This window comes from Zootoca vivipara, chromosome 3 (genome assembly GCF_965207765.1).
Source record: "Zootoca vivipara chromosome 3, rZooViv2.hap1.1, whole genome shotgun sequence".
Lineage (NCBI taxonomy): Eukaryota > Metazoa > Chordata > Lepidosauria > Squamata > Lacertidae > Zootoca > Zootoca vivipara.
Genome location: NC_142586.1, coordinates 3,631,839 through 3,655,902, shown reverse-complemented (window position 1 = coordinate 3,655,902; position 24,064 = coordinate 3,631,839). Strand labels below are relative to the sequence as shown.

General features: G+C 41.1%; 1 protein-coding gene across 5 annotated transcripts in view; it reads right to left on the bottom strand.

Annotated features, from left to right (window-relative positions):
* The window catches only part of RUNX2 (RUNX family transcription factor 2), a 169,325-nt gene that overhangs the window by 50,751 nt on the left and 94,510 nt on the right, over positions 1-24,064 (bottom strand). For 3 of the 5 annotated variants that reach the window (XM_035110304.3, XM_060272336.2, XM_060272335.2), the window contains one exon: positions 6,922-8,216. The exons of the other annotated variants lie outside the window; for them this stretch is intronic. In XM_035110304.3, the coding sequence (XP_034966195.2) occupies positions 7,735-8,216 (482 nt within the window). In that variant the 3' untranslated portion in view covers positions 6,922-7,734. Of the gene's footprint in view, positions 1-6,921; positions 8,217-24,064 lie in introns of those variants that run through there. 5 annotated transcript variants of the gene reach the window in all.

The following is a 24,064-nucleotide window of genomic DNA, read 5'->3' as shown; positions in this document are numbered from 1 at the left end:
AGATGAACACCTCTAATCTGAGCAGATGCGCACCTCGCCAAGAGCACCTCCAGGGACTGAACTTCAGTTCTGCCAGTAGCTTCTGTGGCATAGCAGCTGAAACACAACTTTTCCTGCTGCTCCTGCCACCACTCTACCTTGCCAGAGGTACTCTGGGAATAGCATTAGCATTCTGCTATTATGTCCACGATAGCAGACTGACACCAGTATGGAGATACAAGCAGCACTCTCAAGAGTGTCTCCATGAAAGTAGGAGGGCAATTGCCTCAGTTCCACTCAGTGTCACTAGCAGAGCCTGTGGCTTCAAAACTGTAAAATGAAGGGAGGGAGGGAATGAAGAAGCCCGCCACCTCTAATATTGGGAGCCCACTCCCCTAATTGTGTTCCCCTCCCTCCCTCCCTCCCTCCCTCCCTCCCTCCCTCCCTCCCTCCCTCCCTTCTTCTTTGAGGAATCATCTCCACATCCATTTGTCTACTGAAGGACCCATAAATCTCAGCTACAGAATTTCTGTGAAGATTAATCGCTGGCTATGTTCTCCCACACCTAAGAGCTAGAAACACAGACCCTCAGTTGCATATTGCCAGGAAAGACTGCTGTTGTTATCTGCCAATGGTATCTTCTACTGCCTCTTCCAGTTGTGAGGAAGTGGGAGGTGAGATGGCCTTCTCAAGGGAAATACAACAAACCAGATGGAGAGGAATTGAGAGTGATCTGGACACCTCAACTTTTGTAGAAGATGTTCACAATTTTTAGAAAAAACGGAGAGCATCAGTCATTCAAGACTTGGAAGGTTTTTTTCAAAAATATCTTACAGGTCATTAGTAAGTTATTGGAAATAGTGTTCCAAAGAAACAGAAACCTCTGCATTCAATTTTTTTATAGCTGATTATTTTCAAGGATGGTTTATTAAAATGTATATTTTAAAGCTAACCTGATCTCACATTGGTGCAAATAGTGCATTTACACAAGTCTGTAGTAGAGCCAAGAAAAAACAACATTCCTCTGCTGAAATTCTACCTTCCATAATAAAAAAACAACAACCCAATTTTAGACATTTGATTTCACTCAAAACAGAAGGCAAACCAAAGGAGCGGAAAGAAAAGGTAAAAGTGGCTATTTTAAGAAGAGCTGGGTCAGACCCGAAGGGCTTTTCCGCATGCAGAAGGTGTCTTCTGCTCATAAAAGGTTGTTTTACGCCAAACACTAACTTTGTTTGAAGATGAGTGAAAGGAAACCTAATGTTTTCAACTTGTGCAAGTGCTTCCATTGCCTCACACACAAGTGGAAAAAGGAATGCTGCTCAATAATGTACCTGTTGTGTAATGCTCTGTGAATTCTTCTGGAAGCTCTTGTGCAAGCATTTGTGAAATGTGCCAGGGCTGCTAATCTTTTGCTCAGAGTTCTTTGGCTCTTGTGGGCTTTAATGTTTGTACAGTCAGCATGTGACTTGTGAAGTGATGCTTTTAATCATACAGATTCACAAAACCTACACGTCAAGGGCAGAAACCATAAAGGAAAATAATGAGGCTAAGAATTGTGTGGACTACGTGGGGGATGGATGGGGGCAGGGGCACTTGGAAAGCCAAGGTCCTACACTCAACAACTAGTTCAAGCAGGGATAGGAGCAGCAATGCTGTGCGCTAGGTTTTGCATCTTGTTGCTCTGATCTTGCTGCCAAACAGGAGTTTATAAAGCACAGGCCTCTGGAGATTTCTCATACTTTCTGGCTTATTCTCTTGGTGTTCATCTTAACTGAAGTCAGCTGTTCCCCTTTCTCACTTATCCAGGGTTTAGCAGTGAAGTGTTTAGCATCTGGTCTGGCTATTATTATAAAGAGAGAACATCCTGCTCTGTTGGGAGAACACCATCATTGGCAGTAAAAGTACACAGACCCTTTGCAGCCGCCAGGATTCCCAAGACTGGCCTGCATTTAGGTCTGCCACTGGCTTCCCCTCAGCAGACCAAAGAGGCACACCACTCTTGCCTTAACTGACGAGAATTTCTTTTTACTTGCGTTATGCCCTTTACTCAGATCTCAGACAAGGACCATGCAATAAACTCCACGAAAACGTGTAGTTAACATTCATTTGCTACAGTATGGGGAAATCAAGCAAACCAAGGACAGTAGAAGTTTGTTTTCTGTTTTTGTTTCTGACCACTGCGGAAATGAAAAAAGTAAACAAAGCTCATGCCTGCATCAGCGTCTGGCCTCTCTTTAAAAACAACCACCACAACCAAGGCTAGATTAAGAATGAGGACACCAACAGGCAGCGGGTGCAAGTCCCACTGAACTTTATGGCGCTTAGCATCTGTGCAGGGTTGCCAACTTGAATATGGGGGGGGGGGCAGGTAAGCTCTGCCCCACAGAATCAATCACATGACATAGCATACCATTTGACTGCCCATCACTTTTATTGGGGGACCAAAAGGACCTTGTTGGCTCCTATGCATCTGGGAAGACATATGTACGCTTGCACTACAAAAGTGGTGTCGACTTTTCACCTTAAAGACCTCATAGAATCAAAGTAAAAGTAGTCAAAACAGAAACAACAACTTTGTTTATGCTTTTATTAAAATCTGATGATTTTGAAACCATTTCCACCTTTTAAAGGAAATGTCCTTAAAATATCATTTTTTGCTTTGCCTTATACTTTCATCACAAGGATGAAATTAGCTTTCCCTTTGTATTATAACCTGGTTCCATGCACATTTACAGAGAAAAAAGTCCACCAGCTGAACTATATCCCTAATCTAAGTGTTCATAAGATTGTAACCTAAGGAACTGAACGTTGCTTTAAGGAAAAATAAGGGTTTCTACCCTCAGTTGTAGGACTGTTACTTCCCCCTTATTCCTTCTCAGCACAGAAGGATTAAGAAGGATTGCCTCTCCAGTTTAATTCCGTCCTTTTATATAAGCAAGCACCCAATATTTGGACAGCAGTTTGGGCCCTTGAAGCTACATGAGATGTGGACCATGCATCAGGATTAGTAGGGGTTTCATGCAACTGTGGTTAAAATTTTGGCAATCCTATTTTAAAATAGTAGCTTCTATCCTTCAAAGGGAGAAGGAACTCTCAGCATGGCATGACATTTCAGAGCACACTGGCTCCAGTCAGCTCCACTCTATTTACAAATATGAACTAGATAATTACGGAGATGTGGCAGAAGACAAAGAAGCAGGGAACAACATTAACAAAAAAGCCATTTTATTGAAAATGATATTCAAACCTCAAAATTAATATTACAATCATGAGAGAATGCCAAACAAATTCAATTTACAGTTGCAACATACAATACAAATAATCCCTTTGAAGATAAAGTAAACCCTTCCACAATCGCTGTCTGCCGCACAAAGAATGTGTTTGTACAATATGTGCATAAAAAGCAAATCTTGGGCAACAGCAATTGGAGAAAAAATGACAGAAATTAAAGCTTGTATTTACAGGAAATGCTACAAATATCATTTTGTTCCAGCAGAAATTCAAGACTGGTAAAACATATTTAAGTAAAAAATAGGTAATGTGGAAAGTTGCTTAGAGTACCTATGAAACAAAAATTACTGTAAAGATATGGTCTCTGGCTGTTCTGTTTAAAAGAATTGCAACAAAAATAAAGCAAGTAAATAAATGTAAACAGGCAAAATGTCAGGTAGAACATGCTGAAATGAAATGTATCTCAGACTTTTAAGATATTAGAAAACTTGGTTTTCTTTTATCTTTCCTCATTACTTATATAGGTTTAAATTATTGCTTTTGTTCATGGCTTTTCTGTGATTCCTGATCAATGACTTCACCAGGACTCAAATGGCAGGCCCCAGCAAAAAGATGGAGCAGTATTCCGGTAAACTAGACAGTGCAAAAGATTCCCCTCTGGAACAAAGCGTGGGGAGGCAGAGCGGGAGATGAGGACCAGTAAATCCATGCTCAGGGCGGCTGCCTCTGGGCAGTGCAGAAATAAACGGGGCACCTGCACCATTTTTAAGGGCTCTAAGGTGCTGGTGCCCAAGTAATTTTGGTTGTAATCGGACACACACTTACACTGAAGTAAATCCAACTTCACTCAATGGAAATTATGAGATCTAATCCCAATCCTTTAATCAGCCTCATCTAAGGAAGGAGTTTGGAATTAAATTCTTTATTTATCTTTGGTATACTCTTTGAAAAAGCTTTGTACAAGCAGTTTAATACAATGGACTCCACAAACTGGACCAGCATTTCTTCTTCTCAAAGAAGTAACTCCCATCCTTGAGATACTAAACACAGCCCATAGGATCCCATGTTATGAATCGTCACACATTTTCCCATCCTGAATCACAAGAAAATGCAATTTGCAGGAGGGGTTTTTGGGGGTGGGTGGGTGAGATATTAAAACGTGTGATATACATGAATAATTGCCAGTTCAAAACAAATGCAAAGTTAGGAGCAAAAATCATTTTGAACTTATTTGTTTGTTTTCTTATTTATATTGTGTCATCAAGGAATCAGGTACCATCCAAGACTGAATACGAAGTTCCCTGCTGAGAGCTTAGGTCGAAAAAAAGGAAAGCATACTAAATTAAAACGTGAGAGACCACAGAGAAGGGCCTTGTGCTTATCAAAGGTGCTTGTGAATATTCTCCACTGCCACCCCTTCAATTATAATTAATTCAGACTTGTAAAATGAACCATTTTTTCTGTGCAGTCATAATCACAGGGCATGAAATGGGCATATTTTGGGGCAAACATAACTGCACACCTGAGTGACTTAGAGTTTCAATCCCAAATGATCCAGTTTTAAAACGTGATGATACAGAAAGATTACTGTAGGTACAGAACAAAGCAGGGAAATGATCTATGCTGGATTAAATCCAGGAATATAAACCAGTATTTTAATTGTACAAGAACATCTTTCTTGCTTTCAAAATGTCTTTGGGTTGCTGCCTGCAGCCCCTGTAACAACACAAAAATATCCCTACAAAATTACTTAAGATGCATATAGTAAATCTTTAAAAAGCCCCCTTTCAGCAATAAAAATAATGTACAAATATAGTACCTTTATTAAATATACAACAGCTTTTGCACTGGAAGTTCATTTTATTTTCTTTTTCTGGCTTAATAAACGACAACAAGAAACCCACAAAACTTGAAATGTGTAACCAGACACTGGCTCTTTTAAGTGCTGCTGAAATGAACAAACTTATCTTACAGATACAAATATGCTTCAAGCTACCACAAGGGTATGCTTCAAGCTACCACAAATAATAAATAGGATCAATAATAGCTCCCATCTTTGAAGGAAAAGCACACATCAGGAAAGTGTCTCTAACTGACAAAAAGGGTACTTGATATACCAGGTATAACCTTTAGAAGGTAAGTATTTTTTTCCCTAAAAAGCAAATGATTCATACCAAATTTTCAGGAATAATCCAGGGGAATATGGAGTCTCTCTAATGGCCTGCCTTAGCAATCAGCAGGTGATGAGTCTGATACTGTCCAGTTATATTACAACCTTGCATAAGTATTTCACCATTTGTTATTGTTGGGTTGGCCAAAACGTAGCCCATACTTATCATTAGCTTCGGCAGCACTGCAGTCCAAAGAAAATTATGTTTGCTGAATGCAGCTGAGGCTAAAAGCAGTGCAAATGAGAACATGGAAAAGGCTAGAAAGACAATGCATTCTGGAAAGCTGGCACTTCCTTTTAAAGGAGTCAAGCTGCAAATGGCTCTACTTCATCCACAGTCCCACATCCTGCTTCAGTTAAGCATGTGCATAAATCGGTTTCTGGAATTGAGTCTAAGGTGCCCAATGAGCTTACTGTCCTCTGAAGTTTAAAGAAGATTTCTCCAAACACTTCAGAATGTTTTGGATCTCAGGCACTTGTCAAGTAGCTAATCCTGCTTGTCATTCTGGCACAAAAGGTGGTGGGTGGATGGATGATAAGTCCCAGATGTAAATGGGAACACGGCCTTAAGAGGACTTTCATTATCCATATTCACGTTTGAACAATCAAATATTGATGCAAGCTAGTCCTGCTGAATTTAGAACTGCTTTGCAGTGGTTCATTTGTGCTTATTCTTTTGTAACCTGATGGTTAAAATATCAATTGAAAAAAGGCCAGGGATATACACTATATGCATCATGACTAGTATTTCATACTAGATAAGACCTATAAGATTGGTCATTAATTTTGCTGGCATTTCATTTGGGATTTTATCCAGAATGCGTTGCCTGGGATCTAAGCATGGAGTACAGGAGTAAGACATCTGGCAACAGCCCTCACAAAGCGACCCCCAGCCTGGGGGGGGGGCTGCAGCAGGGAGAGTGGAGACCAAGATCTTGCACGTGAGAGAGAGGACTTTGGTCCCCACCCATTCAATTTTGAAAAACTTCCATTTAAAAATAGCATCCAAAATGCTTTTCACTCATTCTGCTGCTCTTTCCAGTTCATTTCTGGCAGATTAAAAAGGCAACCAAATACATTTAAAACAGTATTTCCTTCATAAATTAAAACAATGTCCTATATCAAAGTTTATTTGAGATGGAAGCATTACATATATATATATATATATATATATATATATATATATATATATATATATATATGCAGCTGGTTTATATTGGAACTGCCTTTCAGAGTTCAGCATAGCCTTGAGATTTTGTACCGCTAGAAGTCTGTCAGTATTTTTTTTAAAAAACAAACATTTTTAGAGACCTAAGTCATCATATCATTACATTAAGAAAACTTTAAAGGGACCAAATATCATTAAATAATTATAAATATTTCTTTAAAATTATATGACAATTCATTTTTTGCAAATAACCTCAATTTTTTACATATTTATAACTTAATAAAATATAACAAGATAGCCAGACACACATACTACCTAAACTGTTTTGGTTTGAGTAAGATATATTGCCATTATCTTTTGCTTCTTGCATAAGAAATTAGATTTCATTTTATTTTAGGGGGTCTCCCCCAATATATATATTTTGGTTAACTGATCTAAGGCAAAAAAATCACATTAATGAATAACACAAAGTAAACAAGGCTGCCTTAGTGCCTTGCCAGGCTGCTCTTTCAGTACAAAATAAGCCGTGCATCTTAAAAGTTCTTTCATCTGCTGCAAGGCTTTGATAATATGGTTGAAGAGCTACTGTAATCAGAAGATATTTTGGTATAAATAGGAGCACAATCAAAAGTAGTGATAAGCACTGTGCATGCATAGGGGCCCTGCATATTGTATTGTTGCAACTGTACCTGAATTTTTTTTGTTTGTTCCAAAAAAAAGGCAAAAAAGCACGGGCTTTGTCTTGAAAATTGGCAGGAGTCCATTTCTTCCCTCTTGGCAAAATAACTCACTAATTATTATTTTTTTAAATGTTTTACAAGAGTCTAGACATGGGCATCTTTCTGCACTGGAGTCAATATTTTTAAATATATAAAACTCAGACAAATGTTTCCAAGAGGACAGTAAAATGTGCTTTGATCTACATTTATTGGAACTATGATGCTGGAAAGTCATTCTAACGTTGTATGCATGTACTTAGCTGTTATAAAATCCCAGCTACACAGTTGTACATATTGAGAGAATCTATTCAAAGGAAAAGAAAAAAAACAGGCACTTTATAATTAGCTGACTCTCTTTCTTTCTTTCTTTCTTTCTTTCTTTCTTTCTTTCTTTCTTTCTTTCTTTCTTTCTTTCTTTCTTTCTTTCTTTTTGGCTCACTGACTTTAGGCCATGCAATAAACTTTCAGTATGGCCTCCAAACGGATTCATCCATTCTGCCACTAGAATTCAAGACTGTTGGGGAACTGCTGTGGCTTCCATCAGCCTCCACACCCTCATTCTGGTTAGGCAAGTTAGGGTTTAAGAGTGCGCTGCCGCCATTGGAGGTGGTGGTACAGGGAGGCAGCATTCTGGAGGGGGAGCGATCTCCTCCTGGCACCATGGGGAACTGGTATGATCCTGACGATGTGCCGTAGTAGAGATAGGGAGTGCTGCTGGTCTGGAATGGTCCACTTTGGTTTTGGGAGGAGCCTGGGTAAGGTGGCGGTAAGTAGGTGTGGTAATGAGTTGTGGATGACATACCCAATGACATGCCTGAGGTGACGGGCGGCGCATAAGTGAAGGTGCCTGGATAGTGCATTCGCGGGTTGGAGAACCGGCTCTCAGTGAGGGATGAAAGGCTGGCAAACTGCCTGGGATCTGAAAATGGGCCCAGCTCTGAAGCACCTAAAAAAATTATAACAAGACATGGGGGAAAGAAGGCTGTAAATATCCAATTTCTTTTTTTTCCCTCTGAAAAGTGATGATATAACTTTTTTAAAAGAAAGAAAGAAAGAAACCCATTTCTATTCTTGTTCGCCACAAGAATAGCAAATCATTCTATAGAAACACTACAAGGAACACTAGTGCCTTTTATTTCCAATCTGTGGTCATGCATGAGAGTCCACTGTGACCAAATAGAGGTGCTCTCTGTGGACAGATTTTTAATATTTATCAATGTAGTAAATTTCCTTCCAAATAAATCCACTACACTTCTGGTCAAAATCCACACAAACCTCAGCAGTTATCCATGAGAAATCTTGCAAATACTGACTTGGTACCTCCCGCTGCCCGTGGCACTCCCAGCCTTCCCCTGCTATAGACCTCGACTGCCCCAAAGTATTTTTATAAACAGAGTGTGATGTGCAAGTCCATGTTATCCTTATATCTTAGCATTTATTATAGAGGGTACATGCAGTTTTGTTTGTGTGATGGAAACTGAGCATGAGTAAAGGAATTTGGGGCTCATTTGAAATGGAAGGGTAAGTGCAACAGATATGGATTCCAGTTAGGAAACTGTCAGCGGCAGTTAACAGGGAAATACATTGAGTGAAAAACCACCATGGGTCATTTTATGTGATACAACGTACTGAAATAATATGCCGATGTGATGCTTCTCATCCCTTAACCATAGTTAAGGGGTCAGAAAAGAGTCACGAGGCACGTTCATGCAGATTTTCTCCTTTATTGTAGTTTGCTATTATGTGTGTCATCAACATTAACTATGGTTAACACCAACCAAGGTTTGAATCTCGTTGTGAAGTAAGAAGCACCTTGGTTTAGTCATGGTCAACAATGTGCAGACATCCCAATAATAAACTGTGCTTAAGAGGGTGAAGGCTGGAAAGTTATACAGCAAGAGGGAGAATGTAGGGAGAAGGAACATAAGCTTATTGGCCCTCACACAGTGGAAGGGGAGAGTTTTATTTCTGTACTAGCCCACCATAGGAAAAAACAAGGCTGAAAGTGTAAGAGGGCAAGTGTTTCATGAAAAACTATCAATATAGGTACATAAATTACGTAGAAAATCACTAGCTAGTATCAATATCAAGAAGCTAGAAGAAGATTAAGAGAAAAATAAACTCAAATAGGCCATCTTTAAACTCTTGGTAAAAAAAGGTATTTTTCAGGATACTTCAGGGTTATTTTCCCACCATCAAAATAAAAAGGCAATGCAATATTTCTGATTGACCAACTCAGACACAAGTGTCCAACTTTGCAGCTAGGAAGGTTGAACTTTCAATTAGTCAAAGAATACAACGTCAATTATTCTTGGCTTCATGGAATAATTTACTGTGGTCAAATAAGAAGCAGTCATTCAGTCAATCATTTTATCGGTTAACTGACTGCTATCCCAGCTGTGGTAGGTTTCTCACTCAGGAGAATCTGGGGTATCCAAAACTAGTGCCGTTGAGTGAAAAGCATTTGCAAGGTTCACTCCTTGTCTGCCACTGTGGTGGAAGCTGGGACATTGGAATGGCTTGTTAGGTAGAGCTGTCATGGAGAGTGAAGACAGGCTAGGCTACCAGACTAACCAAATGGCTGCCCACTTTGCCTGCGCCTTAAACCTGGAGGCAGGAAGACAGAGGATCAGAACGTATAGAAATGGTTTTCTTCAGTGGACAGGGGGAAATGGGTATTGAGGGTTAATCAATTACAGGGGAATTCAAGTGAGGAATGCAGATGGGAAAATGGAACTCATATAGTGAAATCAGCTTGGTAGAATCTGGATCGAAAATTACAGTGGTACCTCGGGTTACAGACGCTTCAGGTTACAGACTCCGCTAACCCAGAAATAGTACCTCAGGTTAAGAACTTTACCTCAGGATGAGAACAGAAATTGTGCGGTGGTGGCGCGGCGGCAGTGGGAGGCCCCCTTAGCTAAAGTGATACCTCAGGTTAAGAACAGACCTCCAGAATGAATTAAGTTCTTAACCCGAGGTACCACTGTACACTGGTTTGAGATCTGGGAGGAAAACTAGTATTTGACGATAAATTAACTTAAGCGGAATGGATTAGGGTTTGAGGCTCGAATCTCAGCTCTGCATCATCCTTGTTGCCTTGCGTGGGTCATTTGTCATTCTGCCTGTTAAAATGCATGTTGCAGCAGCAAATGTGGGGTCAGATAAGGGTTTTTGTGTTTGTGGCTATGATTCCACATCTTTCTTGCACATGTATCCACGTAATTCAACATCCTACTGCCAACAGGGGCCAAAGAGTGTTACAAGCAGGACAAAAGGGCAACAGCCCTGTCCGTTTGCAGATTATGGTGTTCCGAAGTAGGGTACATCCTCTGAAAGATGGAAGTTCTAATCTGATTGAAGGGGCTTTCCTAGGCAGAGGTGAGAAGGGATGGTTGGACAGGCAAGGAAGAGCTTTAGGTGGTTGGAGGCAAGGGAAAGGAAAATAAGAGCGGCTTGGCAGAGTACTGCCCCACTTTTTGAAGATTTGAGCCATCTTTGCTACCTGGCTACTTGCAATGTGGGAGAAACACCTAGCTCATAAACAGGTATTGTTTAAGGCAGAAAACAGCACCCAGTTCACCTGAGGGTTTGTGACTGTTCTTCCCAACAGCCTTGCATCACCGTGGCATTACCAAGAGATACTGCCCTGAGAGAGGCAGCAGAGGGTACATAGAGAACTATATTGTGGGACAATAATTAAAAATAAATAAGTAATATTCTGATGCCTGCTGAAATAACTTTGCAATCAGACTTCCTTTAAACGCCAATCCAAATGTGAAACCTACACTGCTTTCAATGTCTAATGATATCTCTCCATATTCTCTTTCACATCACCAGGATCCACCTGAGACAGGAAAGCAGAGTCTCAAAATCCTGATCCCAGTGACACACATGAAAAGTGTCCCCCCTCCTGTGACATCTAAGCTAGGTGGTTTGCTTGGTTCTATAACGTCCTGGATATTCTGGTTTGGCCCAGCAAATGCTTTAAGGCACTTAACCTTTTAGCAGACAAGAAGTAGGACTTCAACAGGCAAAAAGGAAAATATATGTAGTTATGTAGCTACAGTGCATTTAGGCATAAGAAAATGGGCATCATCCAGTCTGAATCTGAAAATGCAGAGCCTGACCATGACTTGAAACAACTTGTTCTGAAATTGATGTAAGATTCTAGGTTTTTCCTCCTTGTATCTGGTCCTAATCTCTCCTCTATCCCTTCTGTGGCAAACCCTCTTCTGAGAAGGGCTTTCCCCCTTCATCTCTGCCTGCTGAGCAACAGCCAGAGGCAATACCACCCAGAAACAAAGTTGTTATTTTAAAAGCAAAGCACATTGCTTCCTCCTTCATACTATGAAAAGGAAGTAATATTTATTGGGAAATTTAACGTTAGTGTATAAATTCCACAGATAGTGAAAAGATTAATAGTGATCCTTTTCTGCTTACATTACTGTTAAATTAATAAGGTAAGCAGAACACGAATCACAATTTTCTCTTTTCTGCATCTGGTGAAATTATACAGTAACTATAGCTCATAGGTAGAGCATATGCTTTGCATGAAAGAGGCAAAAGTAAGTCTATAAAAGTTAGAAAGCAAAACACAGAGGCAGCATTATAAGGCTTACTGGAAGAAGATATGAAGAAGACACTTAACCACAGTTGCTAAGCCATCAGGATAGGGATTGCTGACCACCACCACCCCACCCCACGTGGCACTCAGAAGGCTGTGGAGGGGTCTCCTAAAGTAGCAGGAAAAAACTGGAGCAGCTCGTTGTGGTTGCCGTTAGCCTGGCGCTGGCTGGAGGAGTGTAGTTGGCCTGTGAACTGGGGTATATTTGTTTCAGTAATTTTATCCATCTCCACATTATTTTATTTAATCCCCAAGTGTGCTGTCTTTAGCATAAAGTACAGTTGGCTAGCTTTGGTATGGTAAAAAGGTAAAGGACCCCTGGACTGTTAATTCCATGGGGTGCGGTGCTCATCTCCGCTTTCAGGCTGAGGGAGCCGGCGTTTGTCCACAGCTAGCTTTCCGGGTCACGTGGCCAGCAGGATTAAACCACAATGGAACACCATGACAGAAGCCAGGGGGCACAGAAATCCCGTTTACCTTCCCACCACAGCAGTACCTATTGATCTACTCGCACTGGTAAGTTGACAGGAGCTGAGACAAAGCAACAGGGGCTCCCCTCGTTGCACGGATTCGATATGCTGACCTTGCAATCAGCACCCCCAAGGGGCTTGGCGGTTTCGACCACAGTGCCACCTGCGTCCCAGCAGGTATATTTTACTTGGAAGCAACTCATTTGAAATAAATGGGGCTTCCTTCATACTGAGAAAATACAGTAATTTGCAATGCCCTCCACCTCGATTTTCCACATCCACCAAGCAGCCAGTACTAGCCTGCATTTAATCATTGAGCTGGTGAGCAATTAGTGAGAAAAAACTGTGGCTCCAATCCAATGCACACCTACCTGCGTCTAAGCCTCACTGAACTTAATAGGGGTGGGAGGCTGTAGAAAGCAGAATGGTCTGCTTTCATTTGTAAAACCATTTATTTACATAAGCACTTATTTTTGCCATGCTGGCCCATAATTTTCAGTTGATTCCCAACAGTAATATGCTATGTACAGATTAACTCCTGAGAATAACACACAAAGGTCACCCTTTAAGGAGATCACAAGACAATCTTAAAACTTTCAACCACTATAGCCAAGATTTGTCTTATTTTTTGTTAACGGGATAAATAAGCCCTCACGCCTTTTCTTGATGGTTTCTTAAACCAAGTTTTACCCATGTAATATTGATAAAAGTTAATCTTTTGCAGTTTCTCTGACATTCTGAAAAAAATGGTGCATTGTTAATTAGCTGGGGAGGGAGCTGATTCGTTTTAGGTGCACTATAAGTCTTTAAGACCTAGACACTCAAGAGGAAAGAAAAGCAGGATATGGACTCAAAAAAACTAGATAAATGAGAAACACAATTTCCCAGAACTGTGTGTGTTACACATGTGAGCAAACTCTCACAAAAACAGCCTAATGAGGATTTGCCATGAAATGTTGAAAATCATTTGAAAAAGCTATAAAAAAACTGGAAGAGAAAATAAAATGGAGTAACCTAGAAAAGGAGAGAGCAAGGGACCCTGAAAAGCAGCACCCCTTTTAGATGGCGAGGGCATGCTGCAATATTTTGTTGCAGTTCCCACTTTTGTGAAATTACTATGGGTTACTCCAGAGCTGGCTGTAGAGCCACATTTATCCTCAACCAGTAGCAAAACACTCTGGGTCAGGACAGGAGAAGGGAAAAAAATATTCCAGCCTCTGAATTAATAGAACTTTAAACTTGCATCACCAAACTGTTCTTGTTCGGCTTATGCCCATCAATGTAATACTTCAGGACTAGGAAAAGAAATATAATAAGCATAGGTAAAATGATTCCAGACTTCTGATGAGCTTGAAGATCCATTTTTATTTTAATCTCAGAGACCTTATGTGCATAACGTGTTTTTGGTACAAAAAAAGAAGTGAAGGATAACTTAATTTTACTAGAACCCAACAACATATGTTATCTTATTGGGTCTTCACCACTTATATGTGTAAATTTATATGGCACTGGAAGCAAAATAAAAAAGTGTTTGATTATTTAATTTCTCAAAAGGTAAAAAGGTAAACTCCTATGATCCCTAGCTAACAGGACCAGTGGTTGGTGAAGATGGGAATTGTAGTCCAAAACATCTGGAGGGCCAAAGTTTGGGGATGCCTGCTCTAGACTTGCTTCCTGAGGCTTCCTGAGGCTGCTTCCCATTCACACCTAGTTCTAGGTGCCGCAGGTTGCTTGACTTTCCCAGGGGTTCCAGAGGATGGGGAAAGGGTCCCCCTCCACTCACAGCACTTTCTCTTCCCCCCCCCCCCCGGCCCTCTCCTCCTCCTCCTCCTCCTCCTCCTCCTCCTCCTCCAGCTGCTTACAGCTATTGGTCAGGATGGGGGGACTTTTATATTTCTACTCTTTAGACTCTGCTGGCAATAGGAAACATATTTTAGTTCAATTTTGTCAAAGTTTTTTTCTTTTACTTTTTGTAGGGATATATGAATACTAAGGAAAACATGCAATAATTTTCTTGAATAATATTTTTGTCAGAATTACATTAGGATTTAGAAGGCAGTTTAGAAACATATTTTGCCTACAAACTTATTCCTCAGAGCTGCAGACATCACGGGAAGGCTGTCATACCCTGGGGACTGGAAGGCTACTTTGTTTTATTTTAGCAGAAAAGACACACAGGCCTGCCAATTTCTGCCCTGCTTTCCAGTGTTATAAATTGTACTTGTAATATTTGCCAGTGCAATCAAATACTATTCTGTCCCCACAAACTGGAGAATCAACTATTCCTTTCGAGTACCATTCAAATAATACACTTCTACTCCCTCCACCCACTTCCCCCTTTTTTGGGGGGGGGAGAAAGAAACCTCCTCGCTGTTAAAGGGCTTTATTAAAAACTTTTAAGCAAAGGGAAGGAAGATGCTCTTTGAAACTGAATCTACTGTAGGACACAAGCCAACCCAAAAGGCCACCCACAGCGCATGGGGGCCATGTGACTTCTCTGTCACATCCTGAAGCCATTTCCAGCCTGCGCACAAGTTTGTACTCCCATTTAGAAGAAGCCGGGATATATTGGGAACACACATATGGAAACACTTTCCTAGAATCCGTTTCCATGAAATCCATAAGGAGCCAAGTAGCTTCAGATGTGGTGGTGTGCCTCAGATTAGCCAAAGGGTGGCAGAGGAAAGGCAGAAATCTACCCTCACAGCACTTATTTCAGTTCCATTAAACACACACACACACGACTTGGGGCTACCAAAAAAATACTGGAGCCATAAATAAATAAATAAATGACTGCTCTTCTGTTCTAAAAAAAGCAGCATGAATATTCAATATTCTTATCATAAATCAGGGAGGGCCATTAATGTCACAACAGCTGCCTGCAGTGTTTTAATTAGCTCCCCCTCACGCACCCCCGCTCCGAGATCTATGGAGAAGGAATATGTGCTGCGTGGGTGTAGGTTAAGAGACAGGAAAAAAACCTCTTTATTCAACATGTGTGGCCAGAATCATTTTCCAAATTGCACACAAAAATATTAACTGATGGTCATGTGAAGCTTACAGACACTCCCTTCAGATGGTACGCCTTCCTTCAGCCCGTCTGTTGCAGTTGTGACACATCAAAACCAGAGATTGCAAACCGGATAATATCCAGCACACTGCTTTGAGATGGCTGGAAGGCCTCTCTCAGTGCCATAGCCTGCTTTGGCCAGGAGACCTCAGGTTCAAACCCAACAGGGCCGGCCCTACGGCATGGCTGGGTGGCGCAGGGTACCGGGCCGCCAGGGGGGCGCCGTGATGCTGTGCCTGTGGCAGCCGCACAACAGGCACTGGGAAACGGGGTGGGGGGCGCCGGAGGGATCTTTGCACCAGGGCGCCAGATATGCTTAAGACGGCCCTGAAACCCAAACCCACTTCCTTCCTTCCTTCCTTCCATCAACAAGATGCTACTTTAGAAGCAGAGGCATAGCAGAGATTATAATATTTTCCCCCAGAAGGGACAGTTTCAACAATAATTTATAAACAAAAAACCAAGAAAGTGTTAAGTTGCCTCTTCCAACTTCAGATTGCAGTCTTGGGAGAAACAAAAGGCAACCTTGGGGAAAACATTCATGGTGTTGAGCTCTATGTGCACCCGCCCCCACTCTGAGAGGATGCCACTTGCTGGAAACTGCAGAAGGGGATAGAACAAGGGGGTTATGACCACACCTTGCTTCCAGGATTCCCACAAGCATCTGGTTGGCCAGGGTGAGAACAGGATGCTGGACTAGATGGGCCTTTGTCCTGAACCACCAGGTGAAGGAGTCCCCTGAGTTCCTAATACGACAGAGTGTATTAATGAAGACTTCTGCCCCAGTCTTCACCCCATCCATCCATCCTTCAATGCCTTAATATTCCACTTTTTCTTCTGCATATTATGATGTCTCCCAAATCTCACTCTGTATCAAGGTAAATGAAAGTAAACTCTTTTTGGAGACAAGAGCTATGCAGAAGACTGCAAAGCTTAAATAGTAGCTCCTGTTCCTCCAACTGCAGATTTTAACATAAAATGTGATTTTGGATGGGGTGTGGGGGAGAGAAGTATTGTCATCCTCAGAGTTCCGTACAGAAACAATAAATATACAGCTGTTATTCCGTTGTTATCGCCATCTGCAGTCCACCATCCCACCTTAATGGCACATTCGTTTCTGGTGCAGTGAAAACGCGGTTGGGTGTGGAAACTGTGTCAGATACATGAGATACGAAACTTATCTTCTTCATGCCCAAAATTTATTTTGTGACTCTTCTTATTATTATTTACTTAGTTCAAAAGCCTTTTTAGTTCTGTTTGTGTAAATGTCACCTGACATTGGAGAGGCTCTCCCTCCCTCTAGCAGCTACAGATTACCATTCACACAAGTTTTGTACTTCGGACGTTATATAGGAAGCACAAGCAGAGTAGAAGCATAAATCACTTGCACTTTCTCCGTCTCTGTACAGTATTTGTAATGAGCAAAGCCACAGCTGAGCCATTACTAGGAGACATCAATGGGTCAGTGTCATGTGGAAGGCACTGTACTTATATATACAGCAAATGTAGGTCCGTACATTTATGCAAGACAGTTATGATACAGTTGTGTCAGGGAAGGAGCAGAGGAGCAGCCAGATCAGTGATGGTTTTATCTAATATTGCAGCAGGACAACGTGCACAGAAAATATCTTTTTAAAATGTCGGCCCATGACAATAGGCTCTCGCAACGTCAGCCAGCCATACTGGATAGAATTCAATCCAGCACAGCAAACCATCATGGCAAAGCACCAAGCATATATAAACCACAGCAGAACTCAATTCACACACCCAAAAGTGCTGCTCGACTCCCATGCCTACGAACCTATGAGAATACAAGGGCACAGCTGGGAAAGGAGGTATTGCTGGGAAACAATGGTGAAATGGCCCTTAGCTCAAAGGAGAATACACTTGTGAAACAAAAAAACACCCAGTAGCCAAAGATAATAAGGGTTGATATAAACAAAGTACACCTGCCTTCTCATAAGCCCTTTTCATATGTTCCGCAGATGCACACAGTTCTGACCCTGCTGCACACCTGGGCTTTGGCATGTCTGCGTTGTGCCTACAGATGTAGACGATTCTCCAGGCAATCAGAAATCCTACAGAAGATTAGTTTTCTAAAGAATGCAGCACTCTCTGCATGTTGGCAATCCTGCAATAGATACTGTTTCAGAGACTATCTTCCTTAGCTTTTAAAAAATGTTTTGATCGAGTTTCTAAGCAGTAAGGAAATTTCTTTATTTTCCACATACAAAAAAAGGAAGTGGATGGAGTGGAAACTGTATTCCCGTTTGTGGGGATTGGATGGTATTTGATTTCACTGGCAAATACCACAGTGTAATTTATAATGCTGGAAACCAGTACAGAAATGACAATGACTTTTTTCATGCAATGAAATAAAATAGACTTCTCTCATTTGTTTATTATTTCCATTTATAGACAGTTAACTATCAGGAGATCCCAAGCCACAGTGAATATTTATTTATTTATTATTAAATTTATATCCAGCCCTTCCTCCCAAAGCTATGATACTGTTCATCGTATTCTGGCCCCGCACAGAACACTTGCACTGCATGTCTGTAATATATGTTCACAGTAGGATGCAAAGGCAGGATTCCTTCTCATCCCTATGCCTGTGCAAGCATGTGCATGTAGGCACATTACAGATGTGTAAAAGTGTGTGTGTGTGTGTGTGTGTGTGTGCAGAACCATTACCCTGATCCTGCCCACTGTGTGCTCACTGAATGAACACAGCACTGCTGGACCATGGTGAAGAGGCCAAAAGGGAACAGGCATTGGGAAGCTGGTTTTGCCAGGCTTTCCTTCAACCACGTTTCCCTCTGTTTCCTTTTCCTTGTAGCTGCTTGCTGAGACAATTAGAAGCAAAGACTTTGCAAAACAGCCAGAGGAGGAGTGTAAACCCAACACATACCTGATGCTTGAAGAAAATACAATCTGAATAAAAATGACAGACAAGGAAAGAGAACAAGCATCTCTTCCATATACATCAGAGGAAATACATTTCACATACCAAAAAAAAATCCTGTGAACTTCCCCCCTTTTCAGTTTGCACATGCTGTAGAAAAATGACAAATTATCCCCTCCAAACCAAGCCCCTTTTCTTTTTGTTTTATGGGGAGGGTTGTGTGTGTGGACAGATTATCATTCTGATGCTGTCTTCCTGCATGAGGGAGGAAGACGACAGAGAAAGACAAAAACAAAGGGAAACACGGAAACACACACACACAGAGGGGCATACAGCTGCAATTAAAACACTTTCAGTGTGTTATAATGTGCAATATACAGATGTGACACTAGATGGCGACAGTGAGCTATGCAAAAGTCAATGTATTTTTCAAAACTTTTTTTAAAAAACATTTTCACAGTGTGTGTTTTTATATGTGTGTAGATTCCACCACAGACAGACAGACAGACAAAGACATGTGTGTATGGGTCTCCCTCTGAGGCAGAACTTTAAAATCCTTTCCACAGACTTGCATAGCTGCCAAGTTATCCCTTTTTTTAAGGGATTTTCCCTTTTGCTGAATAGGCTTCCTCGCGAGAAAAGGGAAAACTTGGCAGCTATGGACTTGCATTGGGGGGGGGGAGAGAAAACACTATTACAGTATCAGTGGCTGGAGGAGACGAGGAAGAATGTGAACACAAAGGAGAAGAAGGGGAGGATGGGTGGAAAGCTTAGATGGATGTAAGACGGGGAAAGTGAAGGATGAAGGAGAAGGGGGAAAGGGGCAAATGATGTAGGCAAAAAAGGAATAGTGTAAAGATAAAAAGGAAGGTTGGAGTGAAGGGGGAAATTACAGGAATGAGTGGAAGGAGAAGGAGGAGGTGGAGGAAGAAAGGAAATCAGCTAATGGAAGGGAGGGAGGGAAGAAGGGGAGGGGAGGGAGAGAGAAAGGAGCAGGGGACATGGAAGGCAACCAGAGGATGGATAAAAGGGATGGAGAATGAAGAGAAAGGCAGGAGGAGGAGGCTGCGCTCTAGCAAGCCCAGAAATTGTTTCTCTTGCATTGCTTTGCTCTCTGCTTCTTTTTCTTCACAAAAGGAGGAACTATTTACTGCTGCAGAATCATTCCTCATAATTGTTTTTTCTCTCTCTTCTCCATCTCTGGGGCCTGTTGTGGGGGAGGGGTGTTAGTGGGGGAGGCAGGAGGCGGAGGGGAGGGAGGCAAGAGACGCCACACTGCAAACTACCTCACCGCAAATAATTGTGCACTCAAGAGAATAGTCTGAGATTATTTGCCATCAAAACTCAGAGGTGAACTTTAAGAATCAAATTCATCTCATCTCTAAATTTTATACAGAATTATTCAAGTGATTTGTGTTTATTGATGAACAAATTATTTCATATGCCAAAAATGTGGAGTAATAAATAAACGAATAAGGGTGTAAGTCTCAGTCTGCCAGCAGAAGGTGAGATGGCCCTTAACTTTTTGTTAAGTTTAATCCCGATCTGAATTTTATTTGACTAAAGAACTCTAGCTGAAAAAGAGAGCTGCTCGGTTCTGCTTTATTACTTTTTTATTTTATTACTTTATCAGACTTTTTAAATACAGTTGGTTCTCAAACTTAATCCGTTCCGGAAGTCCGTTCCAAAACCAAAGCGTTCCAAAACCAAGGCACACTTTCCCATAGAAAGTAATGCAAAATGGATTAATCTGTTCCAGAATTTTAAGAACAACCCCCAAAACAGCAATTTAACATGAATTTTCCTATCTAACGAGACCACTGATCCATAAAATGAAAGCAATAAACAATGTACTGCAGTCACACAATCAGCCAGTAGCTGAACCACACAGTCACACACCAAGAAAAAGAGCCACAAAAACACAAAATAAATAGCAAAACATACAGACCTCAGCCTAACACTCCAAACAGAAGTGTGGCACTCAAATCAGAAGCATAACGCTCAAAACAGAGCACGTTTGACTCCCCAAAAAAGTTTGCAAACCGGAACACTTACTTCCAAGTTTGCAGTGTTTGGGTTCCAAGTTGTTTGAGAACCAAGAAGTCAAAAAGACTTCTCAGATATTCTGTCCACTTTACTATTCCTCCTAGATAAAAAAAAGGAACAGAGCCCAAACGTTGTAGCCTCCCATGTTGAACAACCGGTTGAATTTAGTTTTTGAATTTAGGGTGGTATGATGTGTTCCTTTTCGATGTCTGGAATAAGACATTTTGTTGTCCCCCATTAAGAATTAGCATATTGTTTACACAAAAGCCAAAAAGGCCACTAAGAAATAAATCATTACAAAAGCAGCTCAGGCTGCAAGGCATTATTCCAGTTTAAGTTAATATCATTTTAATGAGCACTTCAGAAAAGGGATATGGTGCTTATGGAAAATGTCCCTAATTAATATCAGACCTTAAATTAGGAATAACAAAAAAGGCAGTATCATTTGGTCTCAAGCTGGAACTCAAGTATATTTTGGCATCATTACTAACTGTTAGCAGCAAGTTCTGAAAGCAGATGCAAATCCTGATATGTGCCCTAAATATAAAACACATTGCACAAAAAAGCTCAGATAAAACATATATCTATGCACTCACACATTGATTGTAGTGTGCTATTTCCTGTACTAGCAACAAATATATTCCATTTAAGAAAGTTCCAGCACTTTATTTTCTTCTGCTAATAGTTTTTAAACCTAAACTGCTAAAAGCATATGAGTTCTCTTGTTTTTTTCTGTCACAGATTTCTTCTGGTCCACCTTTGTCAAAAATATTTTTTACAGATGGAAGTGATTATAACATAATATTGAAATAGTCAACAACAGCAACAACAACAACAACAAGATATTCATGTTGTCTATTTGGGGGCTTGAATCTGGTTGTTAGAGGCAAAATATATCCAAAAACCATGACCACAATTATTGAGGCTAGAAAGCAATCATAGAATTGTAGAACTGGAAGGTACCATGGGGGTCATCTAGTCCAACCCCTGCAATGCAGGAAACTCAACTAAAGTATCCATATTCAAGCGCCCCTTTTTATCTTGGGAGCTTTCCCCACAAAAACCTGCTCTTTAAAGCTCAACCAGAGCAAACATCAATCTGCAGGAAACCCAAATTGACATTTGAGCACTAAAAGAGGGGGCTTTTTTTGTAAGGAAAGTTCTGGAGGGGGGTGGGATCCTGGACACAGAGCTTTTAAGCACAGACTTGTGCCTGGAAAGAGCAGAGCAAAAATTAAGTGTGGATAAGGGACGCAGGTGGCGCTGTGGGTTAAACCACAGAGCCTAGGGCTTGCTGATCAGAAGGTCGGGGGTTCGAATCCCTGCGACAGGGTGAGCTCCTGTTGCTCAGTCCCAGCTCCTACCAACCTAGCAGTTCAAAAGCACGTCAAAATGCAAGTAGATAAATAGGAACCGCTACAGCGGGAAGGTAAACGGCGTTTCCGTGTGCTGCTCTGGTTCGCCAGAAGCGGCTTTGTCATGCTGACCACATGACCTGGAAGCTCCCTCGGCCAATAATGTGAGATGAGCGCGCAACCCCAGAGTCGGTCACGACTGGACCTAATGGTCAGGGGTCCCTTTACCTTTTAAGCCCCCTTTTTAAACTTCTGAAATGTATAAACTGGACTCATTTTAAATATGCATTCTAATCAGCCAAATTATATGATTCAAGCAGCAATCCGATAAAATCCTGCTGACTAGTCCCGTTGGTTTTCAACAAGTTCCTTCCTAGCATATTAACACTATTTTTACTTTCCAAAGTGCTTTATAGTCTTCATCGCATTTGCTTTCACAGCCATCCTGTATTGATTTGCCAGTCCACTAAATTACAATGCACCAGTGATGTCATGAGAGATAAAAGACTAAGGAAGCCTATTTTCTTTTTGAAAAGTGTATTGTGTAATCATAACAAAAATATGGTTGAAAATCCCCAGATAAAAGGTCAATTGAAATATTAATAAAAATCCTTGAAGTTTGGTTAAGTTAATGTTAAAATGTGACAAGTTCAGGTGTATTCTCATCACCTACCTATTTTATTAAAAAATCTCTTCAGACATGTACAGTTTTAACACTTGTTTTTATTGGTCCATAATAGGAAGGATTAAACAACAATTAAAATCCAGTCACATTTAACAGCCCAACTGTGGCTAACTTGTACATTACTGACTACTAAGGACAAACTTTGGATGACATTCTGGCTCCACTGAAATCAACTGCAGAACTTTTCTTTATTTCACTGGGGCCAAAATTCGCCCCTTTACCGGTACTTTAGTTTTTACTGGACTGGATTCTATTAGCTTTCCTCTACTTCCTCCCTGACAAATGTACAAGGACTCTAATTGTTCACATGCATCTGTAAGTTCATAGTTTGTTCACATACGAGCACACAAACACCATAACATTTTTCCAAACTATATATACACACACTGTCGCAACCAGATGTATCATTTTAAAGATTCTTGCTTTATTCTGGAGCTTCACAGTTCAACAAAATAAAATTGATCAATCTTATGTTGCAACACTATGGGCTTTCCAGGTTACTATAGCTCTGATTGAACCTTTTAGTTTTCACTAAACCAGCAGCACATTGTTTTATGTTATGCATACACAGTGCTATTTTTTTCTAGAAAAAGGTGGCGGAACTCACCATGAGCACCTCTCTGGTTCTCTTAGAATGGCAATGGTGCCCGTGAGAGAGAGAGACCATGCTAACAGAAACAACGTAGGCCAGGATTGTGCAAGAGTCTGCATATAAGAGAGTTTCTTTTCCCTTCTCAGTATAGCTCTGAAGTGCTTGTACTGATGGAAAATCACAGGGAGAATGAAGGACAGGGATCAAGCAAATAACACAAGCTACTGGATGAGTAGGTAGAACAGGTTAGTTCAACAATTGGGACTGAATATGAAGTTGCTGAGCACCAAGGAAGGTGGCCAACACAGTGTCAGGAGGGGGAAAGACCTCAAGGAGACCCCCAGAAGAGCTGCTTCGCAGTGGAAGCTTCTTGGCATGTCCCCTGGGGAGCTGTGGTGGGAAGGTATTGTGAGACTTAATACGGAGAATAGCCTAAGCTCTTGTTTTATTTGAAATGAATTTAAAAACAGCAACCCAATATTGATATGAATATACCTAAGTTTTCCAATAAATATTGTAATCACTACCAGGAATAGGAGTAAACCTGAACAAGGCTTAGAGCCTCTTCTAACACTGCTATAGTGGAATAGGATTTACTAGTCCTGGTGCTTTTCCCCTCACCAGTGTTAACGTCCGAAATTGACATTAGCAGTCAGGCGCGACGGGTTCCATCCCACTTTGGGGCTGCCCAGTGAGCATGTGTGATGTCATGCCCGTTGCATATGTGACGTCACCTGGGGGCGCAGCATGTGATGTCATACATGTGACATGTTGAGTCGCCCGGCCGGGCACCAACAGTGAACCTTTAGTGGTGCCTCAGCACCCAGAACCCCCCAGAGATGGCGCCAATGTTAGCAGTACAAACCACAAATGACACAAGTGTTTCCATAGTAGTTAATAAATGTGAAAACCTACCTGTGCAACATCTGAATAGCTAAGGAATATCTGAATGGCTGCTTCTTTCTGGCCTTGTTCCTTATTTATATTGGTTGCTTTCTCTCTGTTCTCCTGTGTCTAACAACCATTAACATGCTTATTAAACTT